Source organism: Tenebrio molitor, chromosome 2 (assembly GCF_963966145.1).
Source record: "Tenebrio molitor chromosome 2, icTenMoli1.1, whole genome shotgun sequence".
NCBI classification, from domain to species: Eukaryota; Metazoa; Arthropoda; class Insecta; order Coleoptera; family Tenebrionidae; genus Tenebrio; species Tenebrio molitor.
In genome coordinates, this window is record NC_091047.1 from 6,955,887 (window position 1) to 6,983,162 (window position 27,276).

Consider the following 27,276-nt stretch of genomic DNA (forward strand, 5'->3'; position numbering starts at 1 on the left):
TTCGTGTGTAAAATTGGTTTAAAACATTTTTTTTTTACCAAGTTTAAATCATGTTTTAAACAAAAAACGGTATGTTTGGTTTTAAATAAAAAAAACATGTTTTTTGCAAACCCTGCTGTTAAATCCTGATTACAAAATGGTATCATGAAAAAAGAAATGTAAACTCTGATTTTACACCGTCTGCAAGACGGGGGTAAATGCTTTGTGTAGCAAAAATGAAGAGGGAGTTTGCATTCAATATGCTTTACGTTATTTGTGCCTGTATGAATCAAACTACGAATGGATTTTTATTTTTGATGACTTACTTAGTTATCATTTTTTGTCACAACTAGTGCCCGCAATTATTCGTTTTTGCTTCACATTTACAAAAAATATATGTAGGTATGTACATACTTTCGATTTTTAAGTTTTTTCTTGCGGGGGGGAGAGGGATGTAAATAAAAAGAAATAATCATTTAAATTTTTTTTATAATACAGTTCATTTATGATCATAATTGCACCCGGTTTTACCGACCATTAAATCAGTTAATTAAGGGATTCTTATCGGTTCAAGTTTTTACAATTAGGTATAGATTCTAAATTTGGCGGCCAAATTAAAATTCAACTCCAAAGAAAAAGTCTAGGTCTTAGAAACTTGTGTATTAGGATTTACAATTGTGCAAAATAATACTTCATTCGACTAGGTTACAAAACGCAACTGTAACTATCGAATTTTTGCAAGTATTGCAGAACTGCTAAGTAAAGGAACTCCATTTGTTTCTGAAAATTGATTGATAGATATTTGGGTGGTACTCATTCTAGATTGTAATTTTTGCAACGACGGTCACATTGTCAATAGAAATTTGTACTTACCGTAGTGCTGACAAATTGCTTACAACTTCTTCTGACTGTTCTTACACCGTTGCAGATATCAAAGTCAACTTCTTTTTGAAATTTCTCGATAATGTATGACAAAGCAGCAAACAAACCGCTGGCAACTATTCCATCACTGTTAAAATATTTTTTGACACTGACAGCACATTAAAAATGGGATACTTACTGACAAGCCAGTAAAATCGGCTTTTCAAAACAGTAATTTTTTTGAATATCGTCTAAAACGTTAAGAACACTTTCGACGTCCTGCGGGACCTTTTTTGTTGATTTCCAACCCGCCAATTGGAAAAAGTAGACTTTCTGTTTGTAACTTATCTGCAAATAGTTGTATTTATATTTGTTTTGTTTATTTACGTTTGCCCGTCTCACGTTAATTGTTGGTTGTGTATATTTTAACGACAATTCTGTTGTAGTACAGTAGTTAGTACATATCTGGTCCACTGCCTTTACGCTAACACCCGAATCGTATTTTCGTTTTGAATATGTCCACATCTACAATTTCGCCGGTTATGAAAATAATTAGAATCAAGTTATTCTACGCTTACGTCACATTTTGACTGATTTAAAAACAGGATGATTTGAATTTTTTCCTTGACGACTAGGTGCCAAAAATCTGATAGAGAACTTTCGTGTGGTTGCCGAACAACAACATATTTTTTATTTTTGGCGTAACCGGCGACTTGAAAATGAACGTATTTTAGGAAGTGTAACTTTAATCGGAAGAGCGACCAACCTGGTAAACCAGGGGACAGAGCGACAGCTTGGTAAGGAACCCAGGACTGAACTTCATCATCGTGCCAGGATAACCTATCTAAGTAGTTGAGCTGTGCTTTGTACGGTTTCAGAGCTAAATTTTCTTCGATTATTTTTCTGAACACATTTTCCTCTTCCATGAGACATTCTAAAACGACGAGGTGCGCAAGAAGGTATTGCTTCTAAAAGTTAAAGTCTCACACGGCACTAATCTTTTTCATTATTTACCTCGGTGCTGACCATGTTAGGTCTTTGGTCTCTCAGGTCTTTGGTTAACTTGTAAAAGTCGATACTGTTTTGCTGGGCGGCCATTTGCAACGCCATATCGCACAAAATCAAAGTTCCAGTCCTGTTCACTCCAGAACTGAAACACCGAGTCTTAGTGACGGAGGACAATCACCACACGAAAGTTACCTGCAGTGTATTACTATGGGGGTGGTACTGTTTTCGCGAACGTTTCTTATTTGTTTGACCAGAGGAACCAATCGGTCTGGATACAGAGGAGTCAGCTGATCAGGATTCCACTTAAAGTGGTAATGTTGCACCGCTCTCACCTCTTCTCTGTAATTCATTTCGAGCGTTCTTCGGTCGTAGTATTCAAAGTTTTCTTCACTTTTTAGTGTGATGCCCATTTCGCCGCATTCAAAAATGCAATTGAGTCTTTGCGGCCAGTACTCGGCGCATTTTCTCTTAAAAAATAAGTTAATAAGCGAGGTTATACGTTGGACTGTGGGACGAACAGACTTTTTTGGATTCTACGAAATTCGTGGCCATAACAATTGTCTGAACTTGTTCCTGCCAGATCATCCTCCAGAAATCTCTGATCGTGGAAAATTTTGGTCCTTGGGTGGCGATATAAGCTTTCGGATGACCCAAACCCTATAATGTTTATTTGTAATTGAAAGCGTTCAAAATCGTTCACGAGTATTTACGTTTATGTAATTCGCGTTTATGTAATTGTCCGTTCCCATGCCGTCCATTTTTTGAAGGATTACTCTAGAGTGATCATCTTGAAAATGAAATTAAGATTTTGCTTATATCTAGTTATGTGTATATCAAGGCCGCGAAATCTTTCTTTAACGTAACGGGAGAAAATAAATTGTCGCCAAGTCAGGACAATCTCGAGGATGTTATTAAAGGATTTCGCCACCAAGGTGTACACAACATTTTTTGTGCAACCGAAAATTTGTAATTATAAAACCAACAAGTAAAATTTACTTCACTGTCAATAAATATATTTCATTTTCATTCATTTTGTAGATAATCATAAAAATGTCGGAAGAGAATTGCAGTGAGAGCGATGTTTCAGTTTCGTGTACTCCTCCAGTGTTAAAAAGTATTATTAAATTCTGCGGTTTCTAATTTGATACCCGAATAATCTAAAATATTAAAATTACGTTTACTTTGACGGCCGTCGTTAAGATCAACGGCTTGTTTTACTACGCGAAATATTCGTTTCGCGTACGGTAGCACAAAAAGTAAGTTATTCTATCCTACAGTGAACATTTCCCTATCAGATCTAGACAAGATGTACAAGATTTAAAAGGGTGTAAGGACAGACTTGAAGAAGTGTAAAAAGTTTTAGAGATGTGAAAGAAGAGGGCAGTTACTTAAGACTTTTCATTTAAATCACCCTAACTCCGTTATTTCAAGCAGATCACTATTCTTGTTGTTATAGTTTAAAAACTAATACAACAGTTGCACCGGAGGAAATAAGCAGTTTAAACAATTTATTAAAATTGTCGAAATATTGAAACTTACATTTTTCTATTTTGCACCTATAACGCAGTCAGTATAACACTCAAACGGGTTTCAAAAAGGAGCTTTTTTCGATACGCGTTTCAGGAACATTTACTTAAATTTTTAATGTTGGCAGTGACTCATAGTGAGTTGTTGCTACGTGATCACTGCACTTCACGACAATTTAAATTCAAAACTTACAATTGTTCGTCTATTCACTAGCGTTACCAACTCTTATATTTGCCAAATATTATTCCTAGCATTATGTTTTTTAAATAGCTTTTTTATAATCCATTTTGTCCCATTTGTTTGTTTTATAGCACGAGGAGCGCAGCTGCGCTCCTCATGCTCTAAAAACTGCGTGCGACAAAATGGTGTCTTATAAAACTCGTATAATAAATTTATTACTATTTTCTACTTTGCGTTTGTAATGGACTTATTGTGACATCGAAAACAGTTTTATAATATTGGGTGATTCAAAAGGATTGTGGATAAGAATGGCAACTATGTACGAAAATGTATGTGGCAACTGTGTGGATAGGGTATATAATAGTTGACATTTGTATTTGTATTTCATAAGCGTGGATTTGATTTTTTTTATATCATTGCACATTGATTTGACTATTTTCAAAATTGCGCGACTATGAACTGTCAAAGAAATGTCAGCTCAATCCTACCCACACAGTTACCACATAAATTTTCGTACACACAGGTGTCCCATAAGTGCGCGGCAAAATTTCAACCACGAGCTACTTAGGCTTCATGTAGAACTCGGAAAAAATATTTAAAACATTTTGTGTCAAAAAATAAAATATGTATTTAATTTTTGAGCTGCAATTTTTTAAAATTGCTTTTAGTCTTCTACGTTGTTCCACAACCTAGTAGGTAAAATTTCGGCACATTTTAAAAATACACCCTTTTGAAACATCTATAAAATTTCACAGTTTTGAAAATGGTTTACCATTCTCATCACATATTACAATCAAAACTCCCTAAATAATGAGTTATTTTTAAAAATAAAAATTCATGTGTTTTTTAAATAAATGACGCAAAGTAGAAAAAATTGTATACAGAGTGTTCTCGAAGTTGACGCGTTCCTTGTAACACGAGGTATTACACATTATTCTTAAGAATTTTAGCCTAAATCTTCTTAGTAAAATGTTTGTATTAACGGAGATAATTGATTGTATATTTTTAATGTTTTCTAAAATTTTGAGTCCGGTCCTGTCCATTTCTCCGCTGTATTAGATTAATAACTAACCTGGCCCAGAATGGTGTCTTTCCGGAAATCGCTTTGCAATACTCTCTGGATGCTGCAGATGCATTCTGATAACGTGATAACATTGCCCATGCATTTGCAACATATCTGTGAGCTCATTATTTTCCTAATAATAAAGCCATTTCGACTAACTAGATGACAACTCTGACAGTAGTTTTGGTTAACGTCCATGCTCATTTGATTTTTTTTTGTCAATTTCAATTTCTAACAAATCAGCGCAAATTTGAGCAGGACCGGTTTCAAAAATTTCAAAAAAATTAACTTATTGTATCTTCATTGCCGTACACATTTTACTAAGGTAATTTTGACTAAAATTCTTTAGAACAACGCATACTATCACATGTTAAAAGGAACGCCTCAACTTCGAAAACACCCTGTATTTTATTCGTTTGATAAGAGGCATTGTAGCACTCGTGCTACAACAGACCCTTTTTTAGAGCACACAATTTCTTACACAAAAGTCTTGGCCGGCCGAATTGTAGCTGTTTTGCTGTAGACATGAGAGACGTTTAAAAACGCTCCACGAAATTTACAATTTCGTACGATTCGCGTCGGGTTTCACAATTGATTGAAAACAATTTAAATGCTGTCAAAAAATTCACATAGAGTTTGAATACTATAACGAACATTTTAATACCTATTAGAAGTAAGTAATTAATTACCAACGAATCCTAATTTTGCAATAAATATTACACATTAGAGAAACGGACATTTTTTGTTCAGTGTTCAAAGTCGGAAATGATTGCAAATTATTTCTAACTGCCAATAAATAGTTATTTATGTATCAAGGCCCAAAAAGTGCATCTTTTTCGTCCAAGTCTAGGTTTTCTAGTCGAGGCGGAGCCGAGACTTAAAAACAGACGAGGACAAAAGACACTTTTTGGCCGAGGTGCACACAACGTTTTTCGTGTTCGTTTAGGCAAAAATTTTGAAAACATGAATTAATTGTAAATTTTGACGTTATCTATGACAGATGTCAAATTAGGTAACATAAACTGAAAAATTTAAAAATTTAGTTAGGTATTAAAGAGTTTGCGGTAGCGCATTTTTCGTTATAAAAATTGTCGTTATGTTTTATAACGTCAAACTCATACAGAATTTATACCGTATACCGAATTTCCTTACAATTCTGAAAATAAGGGAGCCAATCCGAAAATATTCCATTATGAAAAAGTGACAATATACCCAATTTCATATTAATGTCAAATATTTTCATAGTTTTGTTAATAAAATTATTGTGCAAGATGCAGAATTGTTCGAAAATAATAACAGGAGTCTTAGAAAACATACCAAGTATTAGTGAACAAAGAAGACGCTGTACGATCTGTGTCAGATAAGTGAATTTTGGTATAAAGTAGGTAGATGTTCTAAGTTTGATACTTTGTAGGTAGATCCAGCATTTGCACAGTCATTGTTATTTAATGCACAATGTACTGGAATTGGTATTGAAGCTAATGTTATTGAAGTCACCATGGAATCTGATGTGCCAGTGTCTCACATTGAGCAACAAAATTTTGAACGCAAAGACACATCTGTAGTCAGTGAATAGTCTTTTTTTTTCCTCAAGAGCCCTTTGTACCGCAATATATAAAATAAAATAATTTCCGTCATCTTGTTCGATTTGACATTCTAATTCTATCATTCTAAGAATCTGTCATCAACTGTTATCTTATACGTTATTAATTTTTTTTTTTTTTGTTAACCGCACATCTGTTTCCTGCAATTTACGTTATATTTTGTTATACGGTAAAATTCTCGTATAACGTAACAGAAAATGCGCGACCGCAAACTCCCTATTATACCACTTTTCACGTTACGTATCTCAGGAAACGAACAGGAAAAAGTGATTGACAGTATCTAAATAGACACTGAATATTTCGAGAATTTTAGCATTAGATTTTCTCGTCATCGAAATCTTTTTTTTCTTCATTTTGTAAGCTAAGGGAAAATGTTTCCTGTAAAGCACAACTGCATCTTTAACACTTACATGCCAATATATTTTTGTAACGATTTTTGTGATTATTTTTTTGCAGCGACCCAGCAGTACACGATTTTTCATTTTTGTTTATTTGTAAATTCTGAAAAAGTGCAAATAAAATTGAACTGAATGGAATATGTGCAATTTACCTTGTGTTGATCTGTTAGTGAATTATGGTAGAATGAATTATCTTCAAGTGACTTCATAAGATAATTTACAAAATCTTTGACTTGTATGGGTACCGAATTGATTAATTTAGCACTTTCACGTGGTTTTTCTGATTCTAACAGAACCTCAAGTTCCGTGTTCTGAAACAAATTTCATCCATTATAAAGTAATTGAAAATGTAAAATTGTGTGTACATCTTGAGACAAGACGCATTCTTTTCGAATAGTTCTAACGTTCTTTTCTTGGTAACGTCGTGAAGTGTCTATCGTTTCCATTGGGTGAAATTCATGTTTATTTTGACTCCTAGTCCGTCTTATTTCAAAAGGATATTTCTTAAAGATGTACCTGGAAGTAATTATAAATAAATGAGACGAGATCTGTTTTTGGACAAACAAACGCAAAAATGAGGTATCCCACAAAGAGAAACGTCACGACTGCGACAATTAGGAAACAAATAAATGCTGCAGTTGTTGCTGCTTGGTTGGTTGTTTGGCAGATAAGGTAACTTGTGTTACCATTTATGAGATAAACAGGAAGTGTTTGTTTGACTCCATCTTGGAAGCAATGCAAATTCAAAGAGTAATTTGCCACGGACAAGTAATCGTTGTCGAAATGTGAGTAAGTGATATTCCATCTAGCACCGTTTTTGTCAACTTCAATTCTGAAACTGACGAAGCGTATTCCAAACAGATAATAAGTTTTGTGTACTCATAATAAAAACCTTGTCTCCGTAGATTGTTCGGGCTTTGGAATTAGAAATGTACAATTTATGTCAGACTCGTCAAAGCATAATTTTAAGAGAGGCTTCGACGACAGTTCAGGCGGGGAAGCTTTGAACAGCGCTGTAATGGTGGCATTTTCTGTTTGAGAGCTTTCGGGCCACACGCTAATTTTATACATGATGCCATTCTCGATAGGTATCTAGAAATTCAGTTAAAAATGCAATCGACGTCGATATGTTTTTTGTCTTACAGATTTGCCGTATTTCTGTGTACAATTATCCGATATTACAGTATAGTTTTCTGTAGTGCCTTTACTTGAAATAATGAGAGAAAAGTTTTTCACAAATGGATGCTCCCAAGTCACTGTTACTTCGTTTGACGAATTTATTTTTAAAATCAAGTTTTGGGGCCTCTGAAAATCTGAAACAAAATATGCCGGTTGACGGTTATGTGAGAAATGTAAACGGACCATTTAACGGCAAAAACAGTGATTTTGGTTTCCCTAATTCTGCAGAGTCTTTGTTCAGGGCTTGTACCTACAACAGGACGAGAATCACTACACTTGCCTTCTTTGCAGAAGTACTTAATTACAATGATTTTGGACGATACACTTTTTGCGTCCAGAATGACACAAGTGAAGTTTTTCGAAGTACAAGAAGTGTATTTCCAGTGTGTAAGATTTTTATTCTCTTGCAATATCGTATAATTTACAATTTCTCCTGTTGGTGGATACGGAGGCTTCCATCTTATCCAAAACCTTTCTCGGTCCCGACAATAAATGCTCAACTTTCGCACTTCTGTCGGTTCTGTGAAAGTCATTGTTTTTTCACAATAGTTTAACAAAAACTTATATTAAATAATATAGACTTACTTCCCGATGGAGTTTTAAGTTGGTACGTCTTTGACCGTTGATCCATTTGTCTGGACACGGTCACTGTTACATTATAATCACTAAACGGTTGTAATGTAACGTTTCTTATAAATTCTTTACGTTTACAGTTTTTTCTGGTAGTGCTAAAGCTCCCAACAGAATCTTCCTTACACCATTGGCTAACACAGAGATAAGAAACGTTATAAGTTAACGGTCCGTTGAATTCCGGGAATTTGATTTTTATGTGGAAGTCATTCGGAAATGAAACAATTGGAAATTCACCGTCGTCCAGCGACTTCGCAGGAGTAGTTTCACTAATCATGTCGATGAGTAGTTTGTTTTTTGTGTACAATTTAAAGTCGCATGTTGTCAAAGGTTCTAATCTGCTTATATTTTGAGTGAGCTTTTTTACATTTATAGAGTGGACGAGTTCCGGTTTCGTACAGTTTAATTGTTGACACTAAAAAGAACGAAAATGATCTTGAATTAACAGAAAATATACTAGAAATTCCATCAACTATTCAATCGATAATTGTTTTTCCCACTAATTTTATCCCTTTTCTAAAATAAACCTCGACTTTGGAATGAGAAAAGCTGAATTTTACCCTGAAATCAATGATCCATTCTGATGATTTAGACTTCATATTATCTGACCAACTTAAGGAAATGGAGGTAGGCGTTACTCTAGTCGTTTTCAGAGATCCTGAAATTGAATTTAATAAACTGAATATATTTTTCAAATTTCAAATATTGAATCCTCGTGTACTTTTGTAAACTTCTAATTCAGGGACTTTTACTTCACAATACTTGTTATCCACTGTTGGTAAAATTCTTATTTTATAACTCCAGTCTCTTGTTGATAATTCTGAAATTTCCAAAGTTTCATTTCTCTTTGAATAAGGTATAGTTTGAAATGTTTTAAACTGTTGTTCATTTTCCTAGAATATTAAATATTGAACAATACTGGTAATTATTTCCATTACGTTTTACTTGTTTGAATTGCACGTGATACTTGGGTTCCCTCTCGTATGAACCATATCTAAAATTGTTTACTCGTATTCTAACAGATTCGTTTGAAATTTTTTCCAATGTAGGTATTAGAACTGGAAATATATCTGGAATTTAAGGAATTATATAAAAACGTATGGCACACTCTTCCGGGAAATTAGTCGCAATTTAACGTTAGATGAAAATTATGTATTTTGGAAAAAGCGAAATTGCCACATTATTGCGGCCTTTAAAACAGAAAGAATTTGGTGTCAAATAAATTTGACTGGCATCTTAATTACCACTACCACACGAATTATAAATTAGAATAATTCAGTTACCACAATAAAAGTATTCTCTAAATTCATGACATGTGTCACAATCATAATAAAACCCATTGGTGTTCTTAATAGTTTGGCATTGAGAAAAGTCTGCCTTATGAACGAATTCACTATTACTACTATTACTACTAATGCGAAAGTACTATTTACCGTTTCCAATTTGGGGTTGCAAATAAATTGTTGAATTGACATCACTTTCAGTGGCAACACATACAACACTATTGTTATACTTTAACGTAATTATTTCACAATGAATCAATGTTTTCAAATAAAAAAGCAGCAAACATAACCGTATGAAATACATTTTCGACTTATCTTACAACGAATAAGGTAAACTTGAGGTACCTAATCACGTTATCAGTATGTACTTATTTTCCGTATCTACTTTTTGATTTTTAGTATGCAAAAATGTTAATGCAAATATTTATTTCTAGATGTATCGACCATGATCACTTAAGTTGACCATTTTTAAATTCCTCAATGATAAATCTGTTTACCGGCGGCGAATAAAATTTAATCTACGTTAAGCTATTGCCTACGTTTTGTAGTAAACGTAAACAAATTACATATTGTGTTTACATCAGATGGAACTGTTATTGTCCTCAGTTGGGAATCTTGGGAAATTACTGAAAACACCCTACATTGGTGTCAAGATCGTGGGATTGTAGCAGAGATGGAACATCGTCAGATAAAATGTTACCAACTTCTGATGAAGAAGACGAGTCAAATCTTGATCTTTTCTTTTGGAACATAATGACATTGAATGTGAAGAATGAGGTCGCCCACAAAAAACAATCATAAGATATTGTTTAAAAAAAAAACTATGTAAATATAGTGTAACTCTCATAAATATTATACAGCGGAAGCGCGAAAATGTTTGTCCTTTATATTCGACGTCCATGGGAAGTCCCCACAAGAACACACACATATTTGTGAGAGATGCGATCTTTTAAACAATTTTCACTGCAAATAAGTTGTTTTCTTCAATTTTTTTTAGAAAAACTTATCTCTAGTTCATAATTCTTATCAAATAATTTACCTATAGATAAGTAAACATTGTGCGTCTCATTGCTAAAACAACTGACTCATTCATAATCTTATAATTAGACAGTTTTTCTTTTTTAAAAGTCAACTCTGTCTTGTTGAATTTCTTCTTATTGGTACCAAACTCTAGTATTCTGGCTTACATAGTGATAACAAGAGAACAGAACAGCTTACCTTAAATGGTGGCCTATAGTATTCGGAAGCAGAATTTACTGATTTTATATGTGATTTTACTTTGAAAATTAAAATGAGGAGGAGCTCTATTTGAAAAGTTGTCTTTTTCTGTTTTTTCATCTTTAGACAAAAATTAGGGAGTGTATTTTTATGTCGAAATTTTTGTTTGGATAGATTAGAAATAGAGTACGTTTTCAAAGATTACAACGCAAAAGGCTGAATTTGATAGATTTGAACTCGTGTTGGAGGATCGCCCAGTAAAGGTTTCTGAAAATTCAACTATCTCGGCTGAACACTTCATTTCCGCCACGAAAGAAAATTGTATTGAGGAAACCTTAATTTTAAGTGATAAGGATACGAAAACGGTAGCATTTAGGAATAGCATGTAATAAAAATGCAGCAAGCAGAACTGTATGAAAAACGGTTTAAAATAAAAAATCGAAAGTATTGCTGGCGTTTTAATTTGCTGTGAAAATAGAGAGTTTTCGCGTTACGTTTTTCAGATAACCGTGTACGCTAACGCAGGTGTTGCTAGGAAATAGCGTAACCAATTCATTAGAGAGTTTTCGCGTTACGTTTTTCAGATAACCGTGTACGCTAACGCCGGTGTTGCTAGGCAATAGCGTAACCGATTCATTATTACAATAAGCGATTACGGTAATTGCTCGCGAATAGCGTACCGGTTATTTTAACGGAACGTAACGCGAAAACCCTCTATTTAGCTATAGGTAATTATAGTTAGTTAACGTCATAAGGTCGATATGTAGCAAATAACAGATAAGATTGAAGTTTGTAAAATCGAGGCGCAGCCGAGATTTTACTATCAATCGAGTCTGTTATTTGCGTATCGGCCGAATATCGTTCAGTTCTTTTCATTATACCAATAATATGTACTTAACATTTATAGTATAATTCAGAATAAGTGGCATCGCGGTAGGCGTTGATTCTCTAAAGTGAGCTCTATGTTATGTCAAAAAATTTAGTAAACATGTGAAACCATCATTACTTTATTCTGAGGTTATGCGTTACATAATTTTGACATGGTTTTCACACACAGCAGAGCACAGTTCGCCTAACCATGACTTATGTATAAAAAAATGTCCAAGTCCAATTTTCAGTTCAAATTATTTCTTGCTATTCTCTTTTTAAGCAAATGTAAGATTCAAAAATTTTTACCGATGGGTTTTCATGAAAATGCATATTTTGACCTATAGTTAAATTTATTGCTATCTTTTATTCTGCAAATTAAATTGTCATTTTTGTTAATGTTCTTTACTGTTGCCCAAGTTGATTCCTCGTTATTGTTGTACTAAGTGTTTGTTTTCGTTATTGTTGCCACAAATAAAAAAAATGAAAACTCACGAAGAAAATAGAAGAATGGTTTGTGCTTTGTGTTTTGAAAAAGTGAAGGAAATGCGGCTCATTAACAAAACGCAGCTCCAAACGATAACTAAGTATTTTCTAAAAGATTTTAAAATGGAAGATTCCAAATTGCCCTGTTCTTTATGTGGTACGTGCAGAATAGTTGTGGAAGAATACCGCAAAGATTGTTTCAATAGAAAAATACAGCAGATTGATTATTCCAAGTTGGATATTCGTCCACAAGTCGTAACAAGAAACAACGCTGTTTGTGTCTGCTTACTTTGTGAAGTTGCAAGATCTACACTTCTTCCACATTTACACAAAAGAAAAAAACCAGAACGTCCATCGAAATGTGAAAATAATAAAATAATACGTAAAAGAAAAATTACAAAAATATGTAATCATTGTTTGGCTGCTGTTTCAAAAGGAAAGCCTCACAACTGTACCAAAGGTAGGAAATATTTAAATGCATTAAAAATTACTGGGTCTCCAAAGTCGCAAGAAAAAGTTGCCTCTATAGTATTAAAACAAAAGCAGCAGCATACAATCGAGGAAAATATGATTTCATTATCTACAAATACAGGACGTCCAATTTCCGTAAACTTCAATAAAAAAGATTCAGTTAATAAAGATACAAATTTGTCTACTGGCCAGTTGTCGAAAATACAATTATCTTTGAATTTGAGTATAAATAAAACGTTAAAATTAGCATCAGAGTTACGTAAAGCTGCTGGAGCAAAAATATTTGAATCAAATATTAAAACCAAACTTCGAGATACCTACCACTCGGTAGATGAGTTTTTTCAAATAGCAGAAATAGATTATGTTGAAGAAGTCAATAGAGAAGTTAAATCTGTTACTACTAAGGCAACGGTGTTTTGCAATAATATACAAAAATTTATATCATACGTAATGGATAAAAGGCAATATAAAGATGCCATCATTAAAGTTGGAATTGATGGAGGCGGAGGGTTTTTGAAAATCTGTCTTAGTCTGTTACAAAAAAATGAAAATGAATATGACTGTGGCTTAAGCAAACAAGGAAGTAGTAGTAGAAATGTAAAGGATACTAGCGTTAAGCAACTCTTCATAATTGGAATCGTATGTGGTGTGCAGGAAAATTACCATAATATACAGAAATTGTGGAACTTGTTGAAATTGAATGATATTCATAAATTCTATGTTGCTACTGATTTGAAACTTGCTAATATTCTTACGGGAATAATGACACATAGTTCAATGTATCCTTGCACGTGGTGTAATATTGATAAATATCACTTGCTCAATAAAGGTACTTTAAGATCTTTGGAGAGTAATACAAAGAATAATAATAATTGGTCAATTTCCGGAGGAAACAAAAATGATTTGAAGAAATTTGGCAACTGTATTTTCCCTCCCATCATTCAATCATCAGTTGAAAACGCAATAACTCTGAAAATTATTCCACCTCCAGAATTACACTTAATGATGGATGTTGTCAATAATATTTACTCTGCTATGAACAAAGACTTTCCAGAAGTTTGTGAAAAATGGGCAGGAATTTGCCATGTGCAGAAAGAAGCTTTCTATGGAGGTTCATTCAATGGAAACTCCTGCCGTTTGTTACTTGCTAAGGTCGATGTTTTACGTTCAATTTGTCCTCTTAATTGTTTAAAATATGTTCAGTGTTTGTGTACTTTTGAATTAGTTTTAAAATCATGTTTTGGTAATAATTTGCTGAATAATTTTGAAACTATCCCACCTCCACCCGGCGGCACGGCAATTTTGCCGGAGTACATACACTATTACGGATATTACTATCAAGTAATAGTGCAGTGCTTATCAACATAATTACCGGCGTCTCGCCTCCGCATTTTGACTTTGTTGTGTATTATGTTCTGTGTCAATGTTAAGGAACTTCCTCACGATGTGACATGAGTATAATAATATACCTTTTTGAATTTCAACTACCAATGTGTTATCTAAATCCAGAATTTTTAAATTTTTAAAAAGAGATTGCGGTACTATTCCCGTTGCTGAAATTACAAGTGGTAAAATCGAAATTTTTTCTAAACACCAAAGATTTCTCATAGCATGTTATTCAACAATTTAAGAGTGATTTTATTCAACTGGATATAAGTGTAACCCCAAAAATTCATGCTATATTTTACCATATTGAAGAATTTTGTAAACATGAGAGTGGTGGTTTCGGGAAGTTCAGCGAACAAGCTTCAGAAGCCGTACACGCTGATTTTAAAAAAATATGGGCAAGGTACAAAATAGCAGAAACGCATCCGGAATTTCCTTCCAAATTCCTAAAATCTGTTCAATTTTATAATAGTATTCATTTGTAAAATAGTTTATCTTATTCTAAATAAATGTTTAAAACAATTATTTTGTTTTGCTATCGATATTAAAATTTTCTATGGTCATTCAAATGAATTAAAATAACTACATATCAAAACATGTAACTGTGTTAAAATACGTCGGTGAAATATTTTCTCCAACATATTTTTTGGAAGATAGAGTTACAAGGAGCGATTTGAGACTAAAATTAGCTTTGGACATTTTTTTTGAAGGTGACTTGTACTTAGACCAACTGTGAGAGATAATCCCCAGACAAATAATACACTTTTCATAAATGAAACAAGGAAATTCCAAATATTTATAACAAGAAAATAAACACAAAACGATTCCAATGATAATATCAAGGCCAAATTAAAAGCGAAGGTTACCAACAGCATCGAAACTAGGGTATTATTAGGAAGGGTCTTGCTGCCAACGTAAATTTGAATTTCCAACACCTACCGCGATGCCACTTATTCTGAATTATAATATAACAGTGATTTATTTGTAGGACTGACATTTCTCTTTACTTCAAATTAAATTTACTTGTCATCTGCGCCGTAACCGCAGCAACGGTAGCAAAAAATAACCGCCTTGACCTGTTAAATTTTAATAACGGCCTAGTCTGTTATGGGTGTCATATCAATCAAGAATTGAGTACTGTTAAATCCTGATTACAGTATGGTATAATGAAAAAAAGTTAAAGGAAATGTAAACTCTGTGATTTTACACCGTCTGCAAGACGGGGGTAAATGCTTTGTGTAGCCACTTTTACACAATGCCGTAAACAATTTCGCAGAATTCGAATACGGTAAGATGAGGCACAAAGAATTATTCATTATTTTAATAAACTGTTATGTATTACAAAATCACAGACATTATTGTGCTTTTAAAAGCCATGGTGTGGAATGTACCAGTGTTTCCAGTTTCCACTGCTGCGACGCTCGAACAAGTGACGTCCCCACTCGTTACCATTGCGCATCCGAATCTCAGTGGTCATCTAACATTTGACGAGCTGTATCTAAGTAGTTGTACCGTTTCAGAGCTAAATTTTCTTTGATTATTTTTCTGAACACATTTTCCTCTTCCATGAGACATTCTAGAACGACGAGGTGCGCAAGAAGGTATTGCTTCTAAAAGTTAAAGTCTCACACGGCACTAATCTTTTTCATTATTTACCTCGGTACTGACCATGTTAGGTCTTTGGTCTCTCAGGTCTTTGGTTAACTTGTAAAAGTCGATACTGTTTTGCTCGGTGGCCATTTGCAATGCCATATCGCACAAAATCAAAGTTCCAGTCCTCTTCACTCCAGAACTGAAACACCTAGTAGAAGTGGCGGAAGACAATTACCATACGAAAGTTACCTGCAGTGTATTACTATGGGGGTGGTACTGTTTTCGCGAACGTTTCTTATTTGTTTGACCAGAGGAACCACTCGATCTGGATACAGAGGAGTCAGCTGATCAGGATTCCACTTCAAGTGGTAATGTTGCACCGCTCTCACCTCTCCTCTGTACTTCATTTCGAGCGTTCTTCGGTCGTAGTGTTCAAAGTTTTCTTCACTTATTAGTGTGATGCCCATTTCGCCGAATTCAAAAATGCAATTGAGTCTTTGCGGCCAGTACTCGGCGCATTTTCTCTAAAAAAATAAGTTAATAAGCGAGGTTATACGTTGGACTGTGGGACGAACAGACTTCTTTGCTTTCTACGAAATTCGTGGCCATAACAATCGTCTGAACTTGTTCCTGCCAGATCATCCTCCAGAAATCTCTGATCGTGGAAAATTTTGGTCCTTGGGTGGCGATATAAGCTTTCGGATGATCTACACCCTATAACATTTATTTGTAATTGAATCGTTCGAAATCGTTCACGAGTTTTTACGTTTATGTAATTGGCGTTTATGTAATTGTCCGTTCCCATGCCGTCCATTTTTTGAAGGATTACTCTAGAGTGATCATCTTGAAAATGAAATCAAGATTTTGCTTATACCTAGTTATTTGTATATCAAGGCCGCGAAATCTTTCTTTAACGTACCGAGAGAAAAATTGTCGCCAAGTCAGGACAATCTCGAGGATGTTAAAGGATTTCGCGACCAAGGTGTTCACAACATTTTTTGTGCAACCGAAAATTTGTAATTATAAAACCAACAAGTAAAATTTACTTCACTGTCAATAAATATATTTCCTTTTCATTCATTTCGTAGATAATCGTAAAAATGTCGGAAGAGAATTGTAGTGATAGCAATGTTTCAGTTTCGTGTATTCCTCCAGAGTTAAAAAGTATTATTAAATTCTGCGGTTTCTAATTTGATACCCGAAAAATCTAAAATATTAAAATTACGTTTAGTTTAACGGCCGTCGTTAAGATCAACGGTTTGTTTTACTACGCGAAATATTCGTTTCGCGTACGGTTGCACAAAAAATAAGTTATTCTGTCTCATAGTGAACATTTCCCTATCAGATTGAAACAAGATGTACAAGATTTAAAAGGGTGTAACGACAGACTTGAAGAAGTGTAAAAAGTTTCAGAGATGTGAAAGAAGAGAACAGTTACTTAAGACTTTTCATTTAAATCTAAATCACCCCAACTCCGTTATTTCAAGCAGATTTCTATTCTTGTTGTTATAGTTAAAAACTAATACAACAGTTGCACCGGAGGAAATACTCAGTTTAAACAATTTATTAAAATTGTCGAAATATTGAAACTTAAATTTTTCTACTTTGCGTTTGTGGACTTATTGTGACATCGAAAACAGTTTTATAATAGTCGTTTTTTTAGCGACGAATATGTTTGAAACATATTATCAGATTTTTAATACCTTGCATTTTATCGTCAAAACTATGACGTCACAAGTGTCAATTTTCGAATAATATTCGTGAATGTTTGAAACCAGTCCCATAGTAGGTTTTAAATGTTGTATTTGTGGGAGGGGAAACGGAGAAACGTCAAATTTTCGCGGTCAGACAAAAAAAGTTAGGTTATTTCGTAATTCGTAGAGGGTTATTTTTATTTTAATCTTCAGTTCTTCAGATTCAGTGTCAGTTTTCAGTTTAGTGATCAGTGATCAGCCATTATACTGTACAGGCAGCTCTCTTGTTGCCAGTTTTGCACAGCCACAATCCCAAACACTGTCACTGTATCATCTATATTATGTTTATGTACAGTCGATGGACAAATAAAACTGGGACAAAAATGACAATCACATAAGTCAAAATTTGCAAATTTGCATCGTTTAATTACGGCTTTATCACAAATAGGTTAACTTTGGTGTGACATATTATATAGACGCTGACAAATATATTGACAATTCAATGGTCTGATTTACACAGATTAAATTTTAAGTGTCCCAGTTTTATTTGTCCACTGACCGTACATTACAACGAATTTCCCTCCCCAAGTTTTTGAATTCTTCAAATTTCAGCGAGACGCATACAAATTAATCAGTTATGACGTCACAGACGAATTCTCTTGAATATTTGTGTTGAATATTATTCGTCGCTAAAAAACGACTATAATTGGGTGATTCAAATTAATGTGGATAAGTATGGCAACTATGTGCGAAAATGTATGTGACAACTGTGTGGATAGGGTGTAGTTGACATTTGTATGACATTTCATAAGCCTGCATTTGATTTTTTTTATACCATTGCACATTGATTTGACAATTTTCAAAATTGCGCAACTATGAACTGCCAAAGAAATGTCAGCTCTATCCTACCCACACAGTTGCCACATACATTTCCGTACATAGTTGCCATACTTATCCACAATCATTTTGAATCACTAAAATGATTGTGGATAAGTATGGCAAAGTATGTACCAAATTGAAGCAAATTTAGCAGAATAGCATCCCTGAGCAAATGGTAAACCTCCTTATTGTCAACATGTCATCTCTTGATCAACTTTTTAGGTGAGGGTTCTGGAAGTTTAGTGGTATTGTGAATAATCGACATTATAAATAATATTTTACAAAATTATACTAAAAACAAACATGAATTAATTTTCATTATGCAATCCGCGTCGAAAAACTATGTATTACAATGATTGTACTGTGTTCAGTAGTAAAACATATATTTGATCGAGAGTAGGTACCAACATTAAACTTAAAATATGTTACCAACGTAACAAAAAAAATCACATTTATAGTCATTTTAGTATACCTATCCCATTGTGAAACCATTTATCGTAAAATTTTAATTCCTAAGAGCGGCACCATTTGTTCCATCTGTCAAATTTCCAATTATGTATTGTTAACTATTGTGAAACATCTATCTAATTTCATAGTTTTGAAAATGGTTTACCATTCTCATTACATATTACAATCAAAACTCCCTAAATAATGAGTTATTTTTAAAAATAAAAATTCATATATTTTTTACATAAATGACGCAAAGTACGGTGCGATCAATTAAAAAATAAATCGAGTCGGCGTGTTACCTATGACAACCCATGCTATATCATAGGCTCCAAAGCAAACTCGATTTATTTTTTAAATGATCGCTCGGTAGAACTTTTTTTGTATTATTGTGTTTGATAAGAGGCATTGTAGCACTCGTGCTACAACAGACCCTTTTTTTGAACACACAATTTCCTTCAGAAAAGTATTTGCCTGCCGTATTGTAGCTGTTTTGCTGTAGACGTAGTTCGTCGGTTCACGTCGGGTTTCACAATTGATTGAAAACAATTTAAATGCTGTCAAAAAATTCACATAGAGTTTGAATACTATAATGAAAATTTTAATTTTTAATACCTATTAGAAGTAAGTAATTACCAACCAATCCTAATTTTGCAATCAATATTACACGTTAGAGAAACGGATATTTTTTGTTTTTCAGTGTTCAAAGTCGAAAATGATTGCAAATTACTTCTAACTGACAATAAATAGTTACTTGTGTATCAAGGCCCAAAAAGTGCATCTTTTTCGTCCAAGTTTAAGTTTTCTAGTCGAGGCGGAGCCGACTTGAAAACAGGCGAGGACAAAAGGCACTTTTTGGCTTAGGTGCACACAACATTTTTCATGTTCGTTTAGGCAAAAATTTTGAAAAACATGAATTAATTGTAAATTTTGAGGTATATAGGGTGATTCTGAAATAAGTTTGGAAAAAAAATCCGGTAATTGGTGATGATGAGAAAAAGTCATAGACAAAAAATTTTTCTTATAAAAGTTTTTTCGTTTTCGAGATACAAATGATTGAAAATTTGGTCAAAATTGCTAGTACGCTGCTGAGCTAAAGGTGATTACCTGATTATCGTGGTAGTTTAGCAACAATAATAATCAAAGGTGCCCCTCAATCACAAACGTAACCTTATTCCTCTCGATCATTTCCATAGAAACATTTACAAAGCAGCATGCTTGCACCTATGACTTTATTGTGGAGTTGATGTAACAATGGTTGCTAATGAAGTGAACAAATTCGGTCAAATTTTCCCTATTCGTAGGTGTTGAAAATACAAGGTAATTTCTATCCTTTTTATTTCACCTCCAAAAGTCATTTACGCAGAATTATTTTGTGTCAATACTCCACATTTTTTTCCAAACTTATTTCAGAATCACCCTGTATAAACTGAAAAATGTATATACGGGGTCATTATAAATGATTGTACCATCGTAGGTGGCTGTGCGCTATGCTTTAGGTGCGCCGCTACGCCCACTAGTTGTTACAAACTTTTATAATGACTCCGTATTTAGTTATACAGTGTGGAAACTACTTATGGAATAAATTCAATAATATCAAAACTAATGACAAAAACGCTGAAACGGGTCAATTTTTATTTCTCATAATGCTTGTTTTAAGTTGCTTCATTTGTTCATGACGTCATCCGTTTTAGATCTATGACGTCATCACTAATTTTTCAAATGACAATCCCCACTTTTTTCTTCTCTTTCTGATAGACCTTTCTAACCTAAGCGATAAATTAAAAAGTTTGGTATATTACATAACAATTTTTTTGAGATAATTACAAATTTTATTTCAAAAATTTAATTTAATTTTGAATGTACTTATTTTTTTTTCTATGTGGTTTTTTAAGATCGAGGGTTTACTTTAATAGACGAAACAATTTAGAAGATTTACGGCAGAGAATTCGCGCTGAGATGGAAGAAATCAGCCCTGACATTATTGAGCGCGGTGTACAGTGTTTGCACTCTTGTGTGAGTGTCAAATATTTGGCGGGGGGTAATTTCAACATTTGCATTACATTTTATTGTTAACCTTAAATATTTGTTTGTTTTTGTTTGAGGTCAATTAAAATTTTTACATTGAAAATTAAATAAAACTGGAAGTAAAATTTGTCATTTTCTCAAAAAAATTGTTATGGAAGGTACCAATTTTTTTCATTCATTGTTTAGCTAGTACAAAGGCCTATTAGAAAGGGAGAAAAAATTGGGCATTATTTAAAAAAATTGGTGATGACGTCATAACTCAAAAATGGATGACGTCATCAACGAGTGAAGCAACTTAAAATAAACATTATGAGAAATAAAAATTGACCTGTCAGCGTTTTCGACAAATGTCATTAGTTTTTTTCGAAACTACTGAATTTATTCCATAAGTAATTTCCACACTGTATATTTTACCACTTTTCATGTTATGTATCTCAGGAAACGAACACGAAAAAGTTATTTATTTCATACTGTCCGGTAGATGTTCGATTGCATCATCAATTTGAGTCCGGTAGGTGAGTTATAACAGTATCAGAGCCGGAAAGTGTCACTAAGCAACACCTACCGGACTGTTTTATTTTTATCCATGAAATCTGACATTGAAAAGTGAAAAAGTCAAAAAATATTCATTCTAAAAAAACAATAGCAACGGCCGTTGCCACAGGAAAAACGTGCTGCTATTTTCACAGAATAATGTGATTTTTTAATTTTTGAATTAAAATTATGATGCACAAGAGACTTCCAGTATGAAATAAAATACATTACGATATACATCCGGTAGTACTTGTAACAGGTACTCGTTTAGACATTCTTGACTCCTAACGGCTCCTAACGTCGCCTCGTCCATAATGTCTAACTCGTACTGTTACAAGTAACCTACCGGACTTATAACGTAAATTACTATAACAGTATCTAAATAGACACTGAATTTTTCGAGAATTTTAGCATTAGATTTTCTCGTTATCGAAATCTTTTTTTTCTTCATTCTGTAAGCTAAGGGAAAATGTTTCCTGTAAAGCACAACTGCATTTTTAACACTTACATGCCAATATATTTTTGTAACGATTTTTGTGATTATTTTTTTGCAGCGACCCAGCAGTACTCGATTTTTTATTTTTGTTTGTTTGTAAATTCTGAAAAAGTGCAAATAAAATTGAACCGAATGGAATATGTGCAATTTAAAGTAACGCTTAAGGTATAAGATTATATGGCAGCACTAAAATTATCTCAATAATGGAAACCAATATTGGCGTTAAGATGGTTGTCTCGGCTCGTGCAGCTGCATCCCTTTTCTTTCGTTCAGGGCAGGGATTAAAAATTTGTGATAGAACATGTTTTTGATATTTATTGTACATTTTGTTATTGTAACGAAATTCCCTTTAGTACTTTGAATCTTGAAAACAGTAAAAATGATTTGTAATAGTATTGTATATTTAATAAATAAATATAATTTCGTCCGTACGCATTTGTTTTGAGGCCGGCTCTGGAATTCACAACAGAGAATTGCTTGAAGCATGATTTATGGTTGGGCTGACCGCCTACTGCAATTGTGACAAAAGGGACGTTTATCTTCGGTCAAATACTTTTAAAGGGCCATATAATCTTATACCTTAAGTGTTACTTTACCTTGTATTGATCTGTTAGTGAATTATCTTCAAGTGACGCCATAAGATAGTTCTCAAAATCTTTGACTTGTATGGGTTCCGAATTGATTAATTTAACACTTTCATGTGGTTTTTCTGATTCTATCAGTACCTGAAGTTCCATGTTCTGAAACGAAATTCATCCATTATAAAGTAATTGAAAATGTAAAATTGTGTGTACATCTTGAGGCAAGACGCATTCCTTCTGAAGAGTTCTAACGTTCTTTTCTTGGTAACTTCGTGAAGTGTCTGTTTCCGTTGGGTGAATTTCATCTTTATTTGCACCCCTAGTCCGTCGTATTTCAAAAGGATATTTCCTAAAGGTGTACCTGGAAGTAATTATAAATAAAAGAGACGAGATCTGTTTTTGGACAAACAAACGCAAAAATGAGGTATCCCACAAAGAGAAACGTCACGACTGCGACAATGACGAAACAAATTAATGCTGCAGTTGTTGCTGCTTGGTTGGTTGCTTGGCAAATAAGGTAACTTCTGTTACCATTTATGAGATAAACGGGAAAAGTTTGTTTGATTACATCTTGGAAGCAATTTACACTCAAAGAGTCATTTGCTACGGACAAGTAATCGTTGTCGTCGACATGTAAGTTAGTGATATACCATTTAGCACCGTTTTGGTCAACTTCAATTCTGCAACTGACGAAGCGTATTCCAAACAGATAATAAGTTTTATTTCATACTGTCCGGTAGATGCTCGATTGCATCATCAATTTGAGTCCGGTAGGTGAGTTATAACAGTATCAGAGGCGGAAAGTGTCACTTAGCAACACCTACCGGACTGTTTTCCTTTTATACATCAAATCTGACCTTGAAAAGTGAAAAAGTCAAACAATATTCGATTTAGAAAAACAATAGCAACGGCCGTTGCCACAGGAAAAAAGGTGATGCTATTTTCACAATATAATGTGATTTTTTAATTTTTGAAATAAAATGATGATGCACCAGAGACTTCCAGTATGAGATAAAATACATTACGATATACATCCGGTAGTACCAGGTAGTAATTTACGTTATAAGTCCGGTAGGTTAGTAGTAACAGGTACTCGTTTAGACATTCTAGACTCGGCTCCTAACGTCGCCTCGTCCATAATGTCTACCTCATACTGTTACAAGTAACCTACCGGACTTATAACGTAAATTACTATTGTGTACTCATAATAAAAACCTTGTCTCCGTAGATTGTTCGGGCTTTGGAATTAGAAATGTACAATTTATGTCAGACTCGTCAAAGCATAATTTTAAGAGAGGCTTCGACGACAGTTCAGGCGGGGAAGCTTTGAACAGCGCTGTAATGGTGGCATTTTCTGTTTGAGAGCTTTCGGGCCACACGCTAATTTTATACATGATGTCATTCTCGATAGTTATCTAGAAATTCAGTTAAAAATGCAATCGACGTCGATATGTTTTTTGTCTTACAGATTTGCCGTATTTGTGTGTACAATTATCCGACATTACAGTATAGTTGTCTGTAGCGCCTTTACTTGAAATAATGAGAGAAAAGTTTTTCACAAATGGATGCTCCCAAGTCACTGTTACTTCGTTTGACGAATTTATTTTTAAAATCAAGTTTTGGGGCCTCTGAAAATCTGAAACAAAATGTGCCGGTTGACGGTTATGTGAGAAATGTAAACGGACCATTTAACGACAAAAACAGTGATTTTGGTTCCCCTAATTCTGCAGAGTTGTTCAGGGCTTGTACCTACGACAGGACGAGAATGACTACTTTTGCCTTCTTTGCAGAAGTACTTAATTACAAAGATTTTGGACGATACACTTTTTGCGTCCAGAATGACACAAGTGAAGTTTTTCCAAGTACAAGAAGTGTATTTCCAGTGTGTAAGATTTTTATTCTCTTGCAATATCCTATAATTTAAAATTTCCTCTGTTGGTGGATCCGGAGGATTCCATCTTATCCAAAAACTTTCTCGGTTCCGACAATAAATGCTCAAGTTTTGCACTTCTTTCGGTTCTGTGAAAGTCATTGTTTATTTCACAATAGTTTAACAAAAACTTACACTATATAAATAATATAGACTTACTTCCCGATCGAGTTTTAAGTTGGTACGTCTTTGACCGTTTATCCGTTGATCTGGACACGGTCACTGTTACATTATAATCACTAAACGGTTGTAATGTAACGTTTCTTATAAATTCTTTACGTTTACAGTTTTTTCTGGTAGTGCTAAAGCTCCCAACAGAATCTTCCTTACACCATTGGCTAACACAGAGATAAGAAACGTTATAAGTTAACGGTCCGTTGAATTCCGGGAATTTGATTTTTATGTGGAAGTCATTCGGAAATGAAACAATTGGGAATTCACCGTCGTCCAGCGACTTCGCAGGAGTAGTTTCACTAATCATGTCGATGAGTAGTTTGTTTTTTGTGTACAATTTAAAGTCGCATGTTGTCAAAGGTTCTAATCTGCTTATATTTTGAGTGAGCTTTTTTACATTTATAGAGTTGACGAGTTCCGGTTTCGTACAGTTTAATTGTTGACACTAAAAAGAACGAAAATAATCTTGAATTAACAGAAAATATATTAGAAATTCCATCAACTATTCAATCGATAATTGTTTTTCCCACTAATTTTATCCCTTTTCTAAAATAAACCTCGACTTTGGAATGAGAAAAGCTGAATTTTACCCTGAAATGAATGATCCATTCTGATGATTTAGACTTCATATTATCTGACCAACTTAAGGAAATGGACGTAGGCGTTATTCTAGTCGTTTTCAGAGATCCTGAAATTGAATTTAATAAACTGAATATATTTTTCACATTTCAAATATTGAATCCTCGCGTACTTTTGAAAACTTCTAATTCAGGGACTTTTACTTCACAAGACTTGTTATCCACTGTTGGTAAAATTCTTATTTTATAACTCCAGTCTCTTGTTGATAATTCTGAAATTTCCAAAGTTTCATTTCTCTTTGAATAGGGTATAGTTTGAAATGTTTTAAACTGTTGTTCATTTTCCTAGAATATTAAATATTGAACAATACTGGAAACTATTTCCATTACGTTTTACTTGTTTGAATTGCACGTGATATTTGGGTTCCCTCTCGTATGAACCATATCTAAAATTGTTTACTCGTATTGTAACAGATTCGTTTGAAATTTTTTCCAATGTAGGTATTAGAACTGGAAATATAACTGGAATTTAAGGAATTATATAAAAACGTATGGCACACTCTTCCGGGAAATTAGTCGCAATTTAACGTTAGATGAAAATTATGTATTTTGGAAAAAGCGAAATTGCCACATTATTGCGGCCTTTAAAACAGAAAGAGTTTGGTGTCAAATAAATTTGACTGGCATCTTAATTACCACTACCACACGAATTATAAATTAGAATAATTCAGTTACCACAATAAAAGTATGCTCTAAATTCATGACATGTGTCACAATCATAATAAAACCCATTGGTGTTCTTAACAGTTTGGCATCGAGAAAAGTTTGCCTTATGAACGAATTCACAGTTACTATTCTTTTCCTCTTGAGTACATTCTTCCTTTTCGTAATTAGTAGAATTTAATGGTTTGCATATAGGAAATGGAGACTCATAGTGTTCAGTCAGATTTGCCTGATAAATTGCTATAAACATTTATAATTAATACAACCACTATCATGTTTCTGTGTTGATATTTTAACTGATTTTTTGTAATTCTTCTGCTAACCTGGTTCATGAGAATTGAAGTTTATAGCATCAATTGCCCAAAATGGTTTTTCCTTATCATTATTCGTAAGTCTATCAATGTAGAGTGTGGCTTTGTTGACGGACTCAATAGTTAACTCAACTTTCTGCCATTTTGTTGAATTCAGTTCTCCGTGAATTGTCCGACTTACATTTTTATCGTCAGATTTTAATTCTATATTTAGTATACTATTTACTTTTAAGTATACAAACATTGACAGATGCATTTTTCCTGACCAAAAGAAGTCGATGGAACTAGAAGCATTGCTAGGCTTTGAGGATCTTCTACATTTTACTGCAAACGAAAAACTGATTTGGAGATACTGATTTTAAAATATGACTTGCTTTTATGCATTTTCCAAAAAGATGGACCTTGTGTACTCTTTATCTCGATGGTTTCATCGACACCATATGTCTTCGTGATCGTTCTGTTTGTTTCATCAAATACAGTAATGATGGAGCTGGTATTAGTTTTCTCAATTTCCACTTTATAATGTTTCCATTCGTCACACGTTCGATTTGTAGGATGTTGAATCATACTTGTATTATCTAATGTTAGATTGCCTTTTCCACACATAGACAAACCGTACGTGCCACTTTTATTATACGATACATTTTCCACAATCTTAAACTCTAAAATAATTGTTGTGGGAAGAACTTAAGAGCTTTAGAGTTACCTTGCCACCGTTCGTCAGTTACAATTCCACTATTTAATATTTTATACTCCCAATCATCATTTGTCCATTCGAATTCAACTTTTAGTGTTTTGTTTAATGTAGCTAGAATCATTACAAGATCATCACCGTACGTTCGTACTAATGCGAAAGTACTATTTACCGTTTCCAATTTGGGGTTGCAAATAAATTGTTGAATTGACATCACTTTCAGTGGCAACACATACAACACTATTGTTATACTTTAACGTAATTATTTCACAATGAATCAATGTTTTCAAATAAAAAAGCAGCAAACATAACCGTATGAAATACATTTTCGACTTATCTTACAACGAATAAGTTAAACTTGAGGTACCTATTCACGTTATCAGTATGTATTTGTAGATCTATCGGCCATAATCACTTACGTTGTTCATTTTTTCATTTTTAAATTCCTCAATGATAAATTTGTTTAGCCGCGGT

General features: G+C 33.7%; 1 protein-coding gene across 4 annotated transcripts; it reads right to left on the reverse strand.

The window, feature by feature from the left end:
* Positions 1-450: 450 nt before the first annotated feature.
* Positions 451-27,171, reverse strand: LOC138123612 (receptor-type tyrosine-protein phosphatase H-like). Of its 4 annotated transcripts, none has more exons than XM_069038381.1 (27): positions 26,975-27,167; positions 26,815-26,916; positions 26,483-26,770; positions 26,121-26,432; positions 25,810-26,037; positions 25,472-25,596; positions 25,248-25,419; positions 25,087-25,184; positions 24,482-24,941; positions 24,197-24,411; positions 24,078-24,141; positions 23,859-24,028; positions 23,608-23,807; positions 22,806-23,078; positions 22,606-22,753; positions 22,408-22,551; positions 21,824-21,914; positions 16,500-16,576; positions 16,313-16,447; positions 15,983-16,257; positions 1,855-1,990; positions 1,607-1,808; positions 1,419-1,552; positions 1,243-1,365; positions 1,040-1,188; positions 853-988; positions 451-759 (listed from the first exon to the last, which is right to left on the reverse strand). In XM_069038381.1, the coding sequence occupies exons 1-27, from the start codon at positions 27,126-27,128 to the stop codon at positions 685-687; spliced, it is 4,686 nt and encodes a 1,561-aa protein (XP_068894482.1). In that variant the 5' UTR covers positions 27,129-27,167; the 3' UTR covers positions 451-684. The 4 variants fall into 4 exon arrangements, with proteins under 4 accessions (XP_068894482.1, XP_068894483.1, XP_068894481.1 ...); XM_069038382.1 differs by lacking the exon at positions 1,855-1,990 and adding an exon at positions 15,797-15,932; XM_069038380.1 differs by lacking the exons at positions 15,983-16,257; positions 16,313-16,447; positions 16,500-16,576; ... (8 more) ...; positions 24,482-24,941; positions 25,087-25,184 and adding exons at positions 2,041-2,315; positions 2,371-2,505; positions 2,559-2,635; ... (8 more) ...; positions 8,385-8,844; positions 8,990-9,087 and having other exon boundaries at positions 26,975-27,166.
* Between the last annotated feature and the right edge of the window lie 105 nt (positions 27,172-27,276).